General features: G+C 37.9%; 1 protein-coding gene across 1 annotated transcript in view; it reads right to left on the reverse strand.

The window, feature by feature from the left end:
• Positions 1-9,020, reverse strand: part of LOC5570939 (protein ABHD4) — a 34,476-nt gene extending 25,456 nt beyond the window's left edge. Inside the window, exons 1-2 of the mRNA XM_021844545.1 lie at positions 8,731-9,020; positions 8,591-8,655 (exon numbers count right to left, since the gene is read on the reverse strand). Of these exons, the coding sequence (XP_021700237.1) occupies positions 8,591-8,655; positions 8,731-8,771 (106 nt within the window). The 5' untranslated portion in view covers positions 8,772-9,020. The remainder of the gene's footprint in view (positions 1-8,590; positions 8,656-8,730) is intronic.
• Between the last annotated feature and the right edge of the window lie 4,396 nt (positions 9,021-13,416).

Raw genomic sequence — 13,416 nt, forward strand, 5'->3', positions numbered from 1 at the left:
TATTGAACTAATAATACTATTAGAAATAGTGCTACTGATGAAGGTGATCGTTGGTTTCCCAGTCTTGTTAGTGATTTGAGTGTTAGTAGAGACTGGTAGTAGGCCCTGCCGGTCCCTCCAGTATTACGCGTAGTTATCTGGTGTTAGATCATGCGACAGTAACTAAACTCATGCTGAAGGTGTGATAAATCAAGTGTAAAATATATTAAAGCATTGAAACACATGTCATTATATAACTTAAAACTATTAGACTAGCTTACAGTTATAATTACGATTAATTTTCGCGATCAATATATTAGCATTAGAGTAATTTCACAATATCAACAATATGTATTCACTTGATAAATCAACGTCAATCCCATCACCCAGGGGCAGGGATTTACCGTGAGTAGATACATTCGAAATTAAATGATTCGAACGGCTACCCGACGGATTAAAATTAGTTTGTGAATGAGCATGATTATGATCTTCCTGATGGGTATGATTCCTAATCAAGCGATCTTTAACTGAAAAATGAGTATTGTTTGATACTCTACCAGGCAATTCGGGAAACGACCGTTATCGTAACGGATATTATCTTTCATCTGCCTGGCACGAGCCTCAATGACTCTCCTTCGCGAAGGGAAAGCCCAAAAATTGGACTTATGATTGTTCCCGCAATTTCATTTTCATTTTGCAGCGTTTGGTGGGGCAATGAGAGCGCAAGTCAGTCCAAAGCCGGGGGAAGGGATAGGTAATGGCCGTAATAGTCTATGCGGACCACTTGAACACCATCGGAAAGGATAAGAAGGGTTGGGGTAGGGTATAGGGAATGGAGAAGACTTGACACAGTAATGCGATTAATGCTGCAAAATGTAAATGTGCTGAAAGCAATTTAATTTGAGTTTTGAAGTTAGATTTAACTTATTAAAATTCCAAATAGATCGGCCATTGTACAAGTAAGAAAGAATATGCTGATCGCTTTCTAGAAATTTTATAAACAACAAAATGATAACAATATGAGAGTGATGCTAAGGGCTGCTGATGGCACAATGCGGCACAAGGAGATTTTGATACTGATTGAACATTACTATACAGAGCGCAATTCAATCGTTGGTGATAACTTTACAAACTTTATCTGTTTTTGCACTGATTGACGATGCTGATTTATATAAAAATATTTGATATTATTAGTTCATTTGTTTGTGTGATCTAAGTGTTAATAATGGAAAAATTTTACATACCCTTTATAATACTACTTCCCTGATCAGAAATATTATATTTTGAGCACCCTTTTCGAAGCTATTCTATCCAGGTATCCATGTACTGCTTTCAATCCTGAAATTATTCTTATTGTGCATGCTCATGCATTATATTAGTGATGATCATAATCATGCAACAGATAAGAAGGAGAGAAAAAGAGAATATAGGAACAGTGATTAGTAATGAGTTAATTATGTAGTTTTGTTAGAATTATAAACAATTAAACAGTAGTAATGAATAGCTTTTAAAACGACTTTGCAGCATATCTGAGCCTTTCGGATCGTAAGACCGATGTATAAAAATAGTTTGTTTCGAAATTGTCCGCGTGGTCTTCTAGTGCCTCTATTAGATAAGAATCAGTCATAGAAATACATACCGAATGCTCGCCATGACCCTATGACCAACATTTGTATATGTATAGCCTTAGCTGATGTGGCTTTTCTAATAGGTAGTTCTTTCACTCATTGATTGTCTTCAAAACCTTGTCAAGTATAGAAAATTGATTTTATTTCATTTATTACTACATTGAAGCTACATTGTACTTATTATGTATTAGGTATTATTTTATGTTTTTATCACTATTGATATTTTTTTTTTACCAGGGATTTATTTATTAGGCTCATTCGTTTAATGAAAACTTTACGGAGCCGAAAACATTTTTAACAAATAGTTACAAAATATTTCTATAAACTCATTCATATTTAATATTGAGCTTTACGAGCGCATTTTTTCTTAGGCCGTGAGCCTGATCCGGAACCAGAATTGGAATGGGAAGCCGTAGATTGAGTTCGTCGCTGGTTAGACTGTGGGTTTCCCATCAACTCTTGTATTGCTTTGGCCGCTAGTTCCACTTTTTCCGCCGTTAACTTAAAACACCTCTTATCCGGTATTACAGGTTCCTGTTCCGCATCTGAATCCTGGTCGATAAGTTCCTCTTCCAAAACTTCAATAATATCGTTATCTGATGCATCCGATGGTATCTGTTCCTCGACTGGCACAGCGACATTACCTGCCACAACACCAGCATACGAACACTCATCCGACTTTTCCTGACGTTCCTTCCTCTGATCGCTCTTCCGGTTTTCTCGTTGAGAGCAGGAATTCTTCCGGTGACCCTGTGCTTGACACAAAAAACAAGTGTCCTTGAGATCCTCGTAGAACACTCGTCCTTTCAGACCAACTATTTCAATTGTCGGCGGAATACTTTTTTCAACCTGCATATACACGCCACGTACTCCAGTGTACATGTGATTGAGTCCTAGTTCCGCGGGGAACTTCTCTCGGATCACACGGTCAACCTTCCCGAATTCTTCCAGTACCAGTGTCAAACGATCATCCATTAGCTCCGGTGGAAGGTCGAAAACTCGAACGTATCGCATGTTGGGACCCGCGATCGACATCCGAAATTCTACTAATTTACCACTTGAATAGGCAAACTTTCGTGGTTCCGTGTTTTTGCTCAGCGATTTCTTCATTGCCTCATGTGAAACGAACTTCACGAACAGCGACCGGTCGTGTGCTGTTTTATACGCTGTTTCCATCAGCAACAGATCCGTATCCAACTGCTTCAAAAAGTTGGCAATTTCCACCCATGAGGGTCTTGGGCTACCCACTGGGAAGCGAAATTGAACCGTATTAACATACATCTCACTCGTATTCATAGTGGATGGTATGTTCGAGGAGATTTCACTACCATCACTATTGATATTATCAAGGCCAAAATTCCCAGTGAGTGAAGAATTTTATAGTACTAGAACACCATAGAAGACCGCTAAACATTACCTAATCATGGAACGGCTTTTTGCTCTATTATTTTAGGTAGATGCTATTGATCTCCCTTTGCTCCTATCCGCAACCCGGTGCACGCGCCCTGTTGGTTTTCGAAAACCTCGTAGAAGATTACAAACCGTCAATGGCATTCCCAATTACTAACCCACATTGCACATTCAAGGGTCTGATTGTGCTCCTAACCCACCCTCAGTTCGTAATCTTCTCGCCAGTTTGAAATTATATTTTCCCGAAGTGAAAGTAATTTTGATGAGTGATAGCCTAGTGCAGCCCAACTGCATAGTACAGTAGTTTAACCAGAATTTTTAGGTCAGAAGATAAAATCTAAATTTTGTAATAAAAAGGTTGCCATTGCTTTGAAATTCACCCAACATCTAATCAAAACTACTAACAACAGCGATCAATTATCAAAATTCATCGCTCCCTGGAAAATATAATCCCAAGCCCAGGGACTTATGATTGTTCCCGCAATTTAAGCATATAAACTTGGTGGTATCTTCTTTCACTGGACAGACGTCCTTAGCGTGAGAAGAACCTCCGCAAATCATGCATTTAGCATCCATGCGACAATTTTTTGTACCATGACCCCACTTTTGGCACCGACGGCACTGGTAATTTCCTCCAGGTTTCTGGAAATGTTCCCATGTCACACCGACATCGAACATAAGTTTTGCTTTTTCTAAAGCTTTAATATTATTTAGACCTTTTTTGTTTAAGTGAACTAAATAATATTCTTGAGAAAGCCTTTTCCGAACAATGCCAGATTGGGTTCTCTTTTTCATAATGATTACTTGGACTGGGCAAAATCCAAGTAAATCATTTATTCCATTTTTGATCTCTTCAGGTGACATATAGTCACTTGAGAGACCTTTCAAGACAACTTTGAACAAACGTTCAGTTTTGTCGTCATAAGTAAAAAATTTGTGCTTCTTCTCTTCAAGATGTTTGAGAAGAAGTTCGCGATCTTTAAGTGTTTCCGGAAAAACGCGACAGTCTCCTTTCTTTGCGATTTGGAAGGAAACCTTGATTCCCTTAATGGAGTTCAAGATCTCCTGCCTAAATCCCCCGAATTCGGAACAACTGACCACGATAGGCGGCACTCTTTGCTTCCTCACTTGAATCAAAGAGCCTGGGTTAGAGAGAGGGAAAATTTGTCTTGAGCATCGAACTGATTGCTCATTTCGATACAATTATTCATTTCACCCTTGGAAGAAAGCTCGCATTCCGGAGAAACGTCCTTTCTTCCATTCTTGCCACGTTTAGTGACAGTTTTAAATCCCACTTTTTTGGAAGGAAGTTGTGAATCCAGAGATTCACCCTTTTATTGCTTTAGGCAGTTTCAAAAAAAAAAAAAAAAAAAAAAAACTTCCAAGAGCAGAGAGAATTTGTGTACGCACAGCACGAAGGTACGATGCGCACAGATTGGATTGACATTCCTTTCAACTGCGAACTACGATAAAAAATATGATTTCCTTGAGCATTTTTGAAAGAAATTTCTCACGCATTGAGATAGGCGATTACATTTCTTTTCAAGTGCGCAGTCCCCATTAGTATCATACAGGCGTAGCTGCAGTGATCGATTTCTCTAAAATATACTTATTTGAGTTGGCTAAGCTGTTACTTGGCTAATAATGTTACTCGGGCTTGGGACCCCTCAATTTTGAGACTATTTGAATGATTTTTATTCAAAAATACGTCACTGTTGGACTGATGTTCATCCATCTACAACTACTATCCTTGATAAAACTTTTTAGAAATAATACAAAAATAGAAAATATGGGCAAATAATCATAACTTTTGAAAACATTGAACTTTTTTATAACAATGTTCACAACTAAATAAGATCTTTGTCGTTTTAAAATATTTTACCCAAATTTCTGATTCTCAGCCTACATTTCAAGCCTTTTGGAGTCTTTTAGTATAGAAAAAAAAAATCATAACTGTTTTATAGTGTGTTACTTGATTTAAGATTTTTTTACCAGCCGGGGCAAGATGAGTACCACTCATGGAAATATTGCATTAGGAAAATTGCTTTAGCCATATTACTTCTGTTTAAATGCCCCAAAAAGTTTAGAATCACCGGTAAAGCATAAGTTGCTGTTCTAGTGGTCTAAAAAACTTTCCGGTGGGGCTGCAAAACTCAAAACGAGTGTTGAACTCGATGAAGCGATCCCATACTTTAGGCGGGTAGTTCAACGATCGTAGTAGGCGGGGTAGGGACCATCGAGTTAGAACACAAAATCAGTTCAACTGCGATTTAAGGATGTTGGAGGCACCACACAGCGGACAACAACAGCGAACGAGAAACGAAGTCGAACGGAAATCACGGACCGGGAAGAGCAAAGTAAAAAACACCGGCGTACTTCTCTACAGTACTCGAACGAATGATTTATTCACAATAATAAACATCAACATAAACATAAACAATAACATTCGACATCACACGATCATGGTGAATCCACAACATAAATGTTGTCTCGATACGAGGGTAGGCGATTGTAAAATTACACTCTCAACACGCCCCCTCAAGTCGACAACCCGAGTACATACATATCACAGTTCCTTCATATCACAGATCTATCAACGATAGTCAAACAAACACATCGACAACTTGATCACACAAGTCTAAAAACAACTACGAAAAATACCAGTTCCTTATCGATATCACAATATAAAACATCCATGAATCAGATCACAAGCTGCACATCTTACAACTTGCTCATAAATCTCATTATCTACAGGATACACCTTCTTGTCAAAATATCAGGTTCCTTAATACACAATTTTCCCTTGACGTCCGGCTCTTCAGCAGTTGTTTCGCCTCATTCACGTTTGCACAAAACATTAAGTTTATACTGCTTGCCCTTGTGCTGACCTACAGTCACTACATTTCCATCAGCTATCACTTCCGCCACGTCACCATGGAACCGGACCTCTAATCCCGATCTCGCAATTCGGTTAACAAACAGCAGATTACAGTTCAAACCGGGGAGGTACAACACATTCTTGGCTTCACATTTCTTCTTCTTGTTTCCAACTGCTGCATACAGTACAACATCGCCACAATATTCTGCCGTCAGCTTTTCTCCATTTGCCACCAACATTTCAACGGGGCGTTTCAAACGTCGCATCTCATTAAAAACGCTGGAATCGTTCGCCATATGATCCGTCGCTCCGGAATCCAGGATCCACTCCGCATCCACCAGCTCTTCCTTTGACGCCAAGAAAACAACATCCGCACGATCCGAGGCACGATCTTCATCAACTGCTATGCTCGTTCTACGTTTTTCAAATTTTGTTTGCTCATAACCACTCGGATCCGAATTAACTGGCAGCCTGACACGACAATCAATACGTTTGTGTCCAAATTTACCGCACCGAAAACACGTTATTCTTCTCCTGGTGTGCCTACTCATCATGGCAACACCGTCGCTATCATCATCACAGTTCATCATATTCTTCTTTTTCAAATCCACATCGAGTAAACGCTTCTTCACAAACGCCATTGTAACTCCATTAGGAAGCGTCTCGATGGCGGTTACCACTGAATCAAATGATGATGGAAGCGTCAACAGCAAGTGGCAAATCGCATCACAGTCTTCTACAGCCGCACCACTTTCCTTCAATTCACGAATCAGCTTATCAAATTGCAGCAAGTGTTCCGGCAAACTCACACCAGCTCCCTCCACATACTTCAAAGTGAGGAGCTGCTTCCTTATAAACAACTGGCCGGCAACACCGCGCCGCTCGAAAACTGCCCTTAGCGTATCCCATATTCGTTTCGGGGTTGCACAATCCTTCACCAACTCTAGCTGATTATCAGCGATGGCCGATATAATCACTGCTTTACATTTCTTCTCGGCGGCCTTTCGTTCCACTATATGCTTTTTCTTTTCAAACTTAACTTCAGTAGAATCTGCGGCCATCGCACGCCACTCTTCAATCTCGTCAATTTCCCGGTGCACACAATCGATCAAATCGTATGTGTCGAGGACGGTCTCCATCCGGAACTTCCAGTTGTGGAAGCCGGTACCGTCGAACGCGGCGATCTTCATTTTCTCGTCCATACCTGGGCCAATAACCTGTTGGAGGCACCACACAGCGGACAACAACAGCGAACGAGAAACGAAGTCGAACGGAAATCACGGACCGGGAAGAGCAAAGTAAAAAACACCGGCGTACTTCTCTACAGTACTCGAACGAATGATTTATTCACAATAATAAACATCAACATAAACATAAACAATAACATTCGACATCACACGATCATGGTGAATCCACAACATAAATGTTGTCTCGATACGAGGGTAGGCGATTGTAAAATTACACTCTCAACAAAGGAGCCGTCGAGCTAGCCATGGAAACTAACTTTTACTGTGGGTCCATCACATTGCTATAAGAGTGCTCAAAAACATTGCTTTCTTTCACTCTTGCACAAAATTTGCAAACAACAGGGCCATTTTTTTGCAAACAACAGGGTCAGTAAAAGTCAAAATCCCACCGAAACAGTGCAGTACCCGGAACATCGAGTAATGGAAATTTGACTGTATTGATTCGAAAACAATCGTAATAATCTACCTCTGTTATCATACATACTAACATCTACTATGCGTAAAAATAATCGTTTGTTGCTCGATTTGATGATAAAAACAAAAGTAAGTACAGATAAAGCAAATTAAAAAGCCAAGTCATGCAATGAATTAGTCGTTTTGCGTTGATGACAACACATATCTCGCGTAACAATTCAAAAGGGCCAATCCTCAGATCGTTGACTCTGAGAAAATTCGATTTGAATATTATTCACCACAGTTTCAATTCCTATTTTTCAGTATTCAATTCAATCAATGTGATTTCTTGCTAGTTTAGTGACGATTTCTTATTACTACACGCTAATAATTGATTTTATTCTGAAAACTGACAAAAATGTGGAAAAAATGATAAGTTTAAATGCTTGGCCCATTTTCGATTTTCATCAAGGCATGGGCCTTTTTTATTGGCCAAAATAGAATTTTATTAGCGTGCTTGGCCCAAGGCTAGGCCTATTCGGTTTTCAATGAATGAGCAAGAGAGAGTCATTGGCCTCTCACCATGCTAAGGCCAATGACAGTTTGCGAAATTTTCCGATTGTAGGCCCTCTTGATGGAGCGAGAACCAATCATTGGCCTTTTCGAGTGGGGGCCAATGAATGATTTGGAAAAAAGCGGTTATTGGCCGTTTTGAAAACCGAGTTTATAACGGTAAGTTTTATGATTATGTTGACAATGTTTGCATAGTTTGTGGGTGTTGGAAGATGCTATCGAATGGTATCAAAACCCGATTTGTTTACAATTTGATCATTGGCCCTTTAGAACTGTTACGCGAGATATCATGGAATTTGGACCCATACATCATTAGAAACACAGTGTAGTGTCACCCAGCATGATGAAATTCAAAATCATAAACTAGTTTGGCTTACGAAACGAATATACTCATATCGAGATAGAAGACCAAAACTTAGTCGCGATCCATCACGAGAGTGACGTCAACAATTGCTTAGTTATAAACTATTAAGACCACTTACGTGACAAGATGGATTTTTCAATAGCGCGCAACATGTTGTGGGAAAATCTAGTCCAATTAAACCACCTAAAAGTAAAAACTTCCTTTAGCGACTCAAAATGCGCCAATCATTACACTTATTTTTGCACTATTTACAAATACCTGTTATCGGATGCAGGAGGCGGTGTTTCCACTTCTAACATAGTGCTGCTTGACAGATGGACGGATTTTTCTCAACCGAAAGATGATGCGCAAAACTTTATCCTGGTGCGTCAACTCGCGACTTTGCCTCTAAATGGGCCGGTGGAATCGATTATGTATATGTAGGTATATGTCCTTCACGGCCGCGGAGAGACGCGACAAATGAGTAGCTCTGGCAGAATCTAGCGAATTTATCAGCATCGCGAAGTCCAAATTATTCATCTGTGTGAGCGTTTGTCGTATAAAATTATCAAAGCAACACTAGCGAAAAGTTGAATGGACCAATGCACGAGTTCACTAATTTGACGGTTAAGCGGTGCCGAATTCACTCGTTGTCATGGTAACGTAAATAACACGGCACCGCTCAAACGTCAAATAGTGAACTCGTGCATCGGTCCATGGGAAAATATAAACATATTGTTGCTTTCGTAATATTTCGGAGCTAGTCACTCGATTTTGAGCATGATAATCTATCTTTAATTGGTCGCTGAATAGTCGAACTTTTATTTATCGCTCAAATCAAAAAGCTTAGTTTAAAAAAATGTCCATTCTTATGAATTTGCTTAAAAATTTATTAATTTTCAAGCAAGATTAAAATTTGAATAAAGAGAATATTTCAAAATTTGCGCTAAATCGGTAATAGGGACGATTCAAATATGACGTCCATCGTTTTTCGGGATTTCTAGACCCCCCCTCCCCCCTCTGTCACGCTTTTTCTAATACCTAATACATGCACTGTCACACTTTCGTAGACCCCCCCCCCCTCCCCCAAATGATGGACGTCATATTTGGATGACCCCATACACATTCTCCATACCGTCAAATGACAGTTACTTCGGTTTCGTGTAGGTTTGGTGATTGTACCGACAAACAATTATTCCGACACCAGAAATACACTCAATCAAAGTTATGGTTTAAAATTATGATTTTTTTTCCTTTCACGGTTGTTTGTGAATACCCTAAAAAGAGGGTAAAAAATTACTCATTTTCAAATAGAACATGTATCTGTCAAAAAATGGGGGAATTCAGAAATACAAAATGGGTAAATAAACACCCATTATAGTAAAGCCAATGTAGATTAAAAATGGGTGTTTTAAAACCCTTTTATGGGTGAAAAACTAATTAGCACACGTTTCATAAATATCAGTTGTCTTGTGCGCAGTTGCTAAGTTCAAATATAAATTGTTTGTTTTGTTTTAGTTCCACTATTTTTATACAATACTTGAACAAGCGGTAAGTTATGCACTTATAAAGCATTGCAATAAACTAATATCAATATTATAAATTCAATTTGTACTGTCGTTGTTCCTGCAGGCTACAACAGATGCCAGATGATTCCAACCACAGTTCAAATGACGGAGCAGATGGTGTGAAAATCAAATTTACCTAGTTGATAAGTAATTGATTTTGTAAGTCATTGATTAAATTTTCTATAATAAAATCCCCTTATTTTTTACAATTTTATTTCAATGGTCTTTTTAGTTGAGGTTATAATAATAATTATTTATATCTATTAATCGCAAGAAGGGTAAATTTTTACCCTTTTTCTGCCAAAAAGAGTAATGTTTTACCCTTTTTATGCTGTGAGCGAGACTTACGAAAAGGGTAAAAAAATACCCATTCATTGACAGAAACCGCTTTTACCTGTTAAAGAGTAAACCGTGTTTACTCTTTAATTGGCTTGTTTAGGGGTATCAATTTTCTTACATATTCCGAATCTACACTAAAAATTGAACTAGAATCCAAAGTTTCACAATTTTCCGTTACCTGGAACTATTTTTAAAACACGTTTGAAATTAGTATGGAAATCACTTTTGAATCACCCCTCGGCAAATTTTACTTCGGGACGAACTGTCATTGTGTAAATTGAAACGTCATTGAGTCAACGGATTGAAATTTTTGTTAATCGTTTATAATATCAACATTGAGATATTGGAGTGCAATAAAACCGTGTTATACTTAGAATGATGTGCTCTTTCGATCAAGCTGCAATAAACTGTGAATTTTTCTTTACTAAACAACCCAATTGTGGAGAGGCACTTCTAGAGGAAATGGGTGAATTTTTACCCATTAAAGGGTATTCGCAAACTACCGTGTTCACGGTTGTTTGTGAATACCCTTTAGAGGGTAAAAAATTACTCATTTTCTAATAGAACATGTTTCTGTCAAAAAATGGGGAAATTCAGAAATACAAAATGGGTAAATAAACACCCATTAAAGTAAAGCCAATGTAGATTAAAAATGGGTGTTTTAAAACCCTTTTATGGGTGAAAAACTAATTAGCACACGTTTCATAAATATCAGATGTTTTGTGTGCAGTTGCTAAGTTTAAATACCTAGCTTTCAAGTAGGGTACAAATTATTTTGCGAATACTTGCGATAGACCACTTTCAACGCGTTTGAAGGTGTACGAAGTGCAATTCTAACTAAATAATAATAATTCTGTGCAATCGCAGTAGCCATGAATTGCAACCCGAGAAGGGACGAAAAACTCACTCCAATCTTCTTCTTCTTCTTCTTCTTATTCATCTTCTTCGTCATGTTCTTTCTAGCGTTACGTCAACTGGGACAAATCCTGCTTCTAAGCAGGCAGGTGTTCTTATGAGCACTTTCGCAGTTATTAACTAAGGTTTTTATTTGCTGATTGACCATCTTTGCAAGTGTTTATCGTCTGGCAGGTACGATGATACTTTATGCTCTGGCAAGTCGAGAAAATTTACTTTACCAAAAGACTGGTGGGACTCGAACCCACAATTCTAAGGTTAGTCTAACTGAATAGCTGCGCGTTTACCGCTAGGACTCTCTGGGCCGCTATGTATACAATATTTTGATGTTATACCTTAATTAAATATTGTTCACACCTTATTTGATATTATTAGGTTTTTTAAACTACCTTGAATTTAAGCTGTCTCTAAATAAAATAACACAAATTATCTCGGCTTATTAAGATGGTTGAACGAAACTATTTCCTTCTACATGCAACCTCCAGATAAAATGAAACAAATTGGAAAAATCATGCCCTACGCTGTTAAAACAAGTATGATAACAGACTGAAGCTATATACATGACAATCATGCTGAAACTGTTTAAATGGATGGTACTTGCAAAAAGGCAGGGTTAGATCTGAGATATTTATGGACAAATGTGCATGAAATTTTCATATTTTTATTTTCAGACATCACATGAATTTCAGCATATATTTTTGAGTAATTTTTCCAATCACGAGTTCATCGTAGTGTTTTTTTTACAAATTTGACAAATTAGCGCATTAAATAAATAAGGTGGACATTAAGACGAGATGAACATATTGACTTATGATGGTTTTTGTGTAGAGCTTTCATATCTTTGGATGAACAGTTTTTTTTTTTTTTGTCAAAAATTGCGCTTTAGTCCAGTTGTTTTTACTATTGGAGTTGTCTATGGAAAAAATACTCAAAAATATATATTGAAATTCAAGTAATGCCTGGCATGCTGTGAAAATTTCATTTCAATCCGTCAATAAATAACTACGAACCAGCCTGCCCAAGTTGACCATTGTATATGGAAGATTTAAAAATTGAAAATAATTGAATAATTGAAAAGTTGAAATAATAATTGTCCAAACCTGAATATTCTAATAATTAGTCCAAAAGCCTGATTTGCTACTGAAAAGGAATCGCTAAAGAAATTTCTCGCCGATTCCTTGCAGAAATTTTCTACAGCAACTCCCATTTGAACTGACAGTCCTTTTCAACTGCGTACTGCCATCAGGAAAAAAGCGCATTCTTGATCGATTCCTTGCAGAAATTTCCCATGCATCAAGATAGGCCGAGAAATTACTTGTCAGCAGCGAATCAGGTTAAAACAAGAAAAAATCAAAAATAAAAGTCCAAAATAGTTCAATATGGCATAAAATATGTCAAATATATGATTTCAGCTATTTTAAAGAGAGTTTGAGGTTTTGGCCGACATTTGTTAAGATCGAACCACTGTGCATTGTGTAGATGCAGCTCTCTCTATTTTTGACAACATTCGTGTGGGAGAAAGAGAAAACCGAGAGATTTATTTATACTTAATTTTGGGTAAAGTAAACTCAAAAATTAGGTAAAAATATTTCTCCGTGTATGCATTACAAGGGGTGAATAGACGGAATATGGGGCCATTCACAAATTTCATAACGCTAAAGGGGGTGGGTGGTGTCCTCGACTTGTTACAGCCCATACAAAATTTGGAGAATACTCATACAAAAAGCGTTACAAGGAGGTAGGAGGGTGTCGAGAATGGTCATTTTCGGCGTTATGAAATTTGTGAATAAACCCTATGGGTTTAGTATGGCTTTCTAGTATAATTAAGAGGGTCCTAAAGGCCTGTCCCAATTTTAATGCCAGACGCTTAACTTTAGGCCACATGTTTACTCAATTTTTTAATGTTTTTCATTTGTTGAAGTCCAAAACACATTTTTTTAGATTTTGTCACACTCTATAGCTTAAACTCAAATTTTGGGTGTATTTTGCTTTCCGTGTCCCTTCCGAAATGTCAGATAGGAACAACCCCAGTGTTAAAACTAAAAGCCCTGTGGTGTTTTTGTCGATTAAGCAAACGTCAAACATGATCAAAAGTGTCAAGTTTCATATATGGACCCAATTTTTAAATTAAAGTTTATATATG

The sequence above is a fragment of the Aedes aegypti genome, chromosome 2 (assembly GCF_002204515.2).
Source record: "Aedes aegypti strain LVP_AGWG chromosome 2, AaegL5.0 Primary Assembly, whole genome shotgun sequence".
NCBI lineage: Eukaryota > Metazoa > Arthropoda > Insecta > Diptera > Culicidae > Aedes > Aedes aegypti.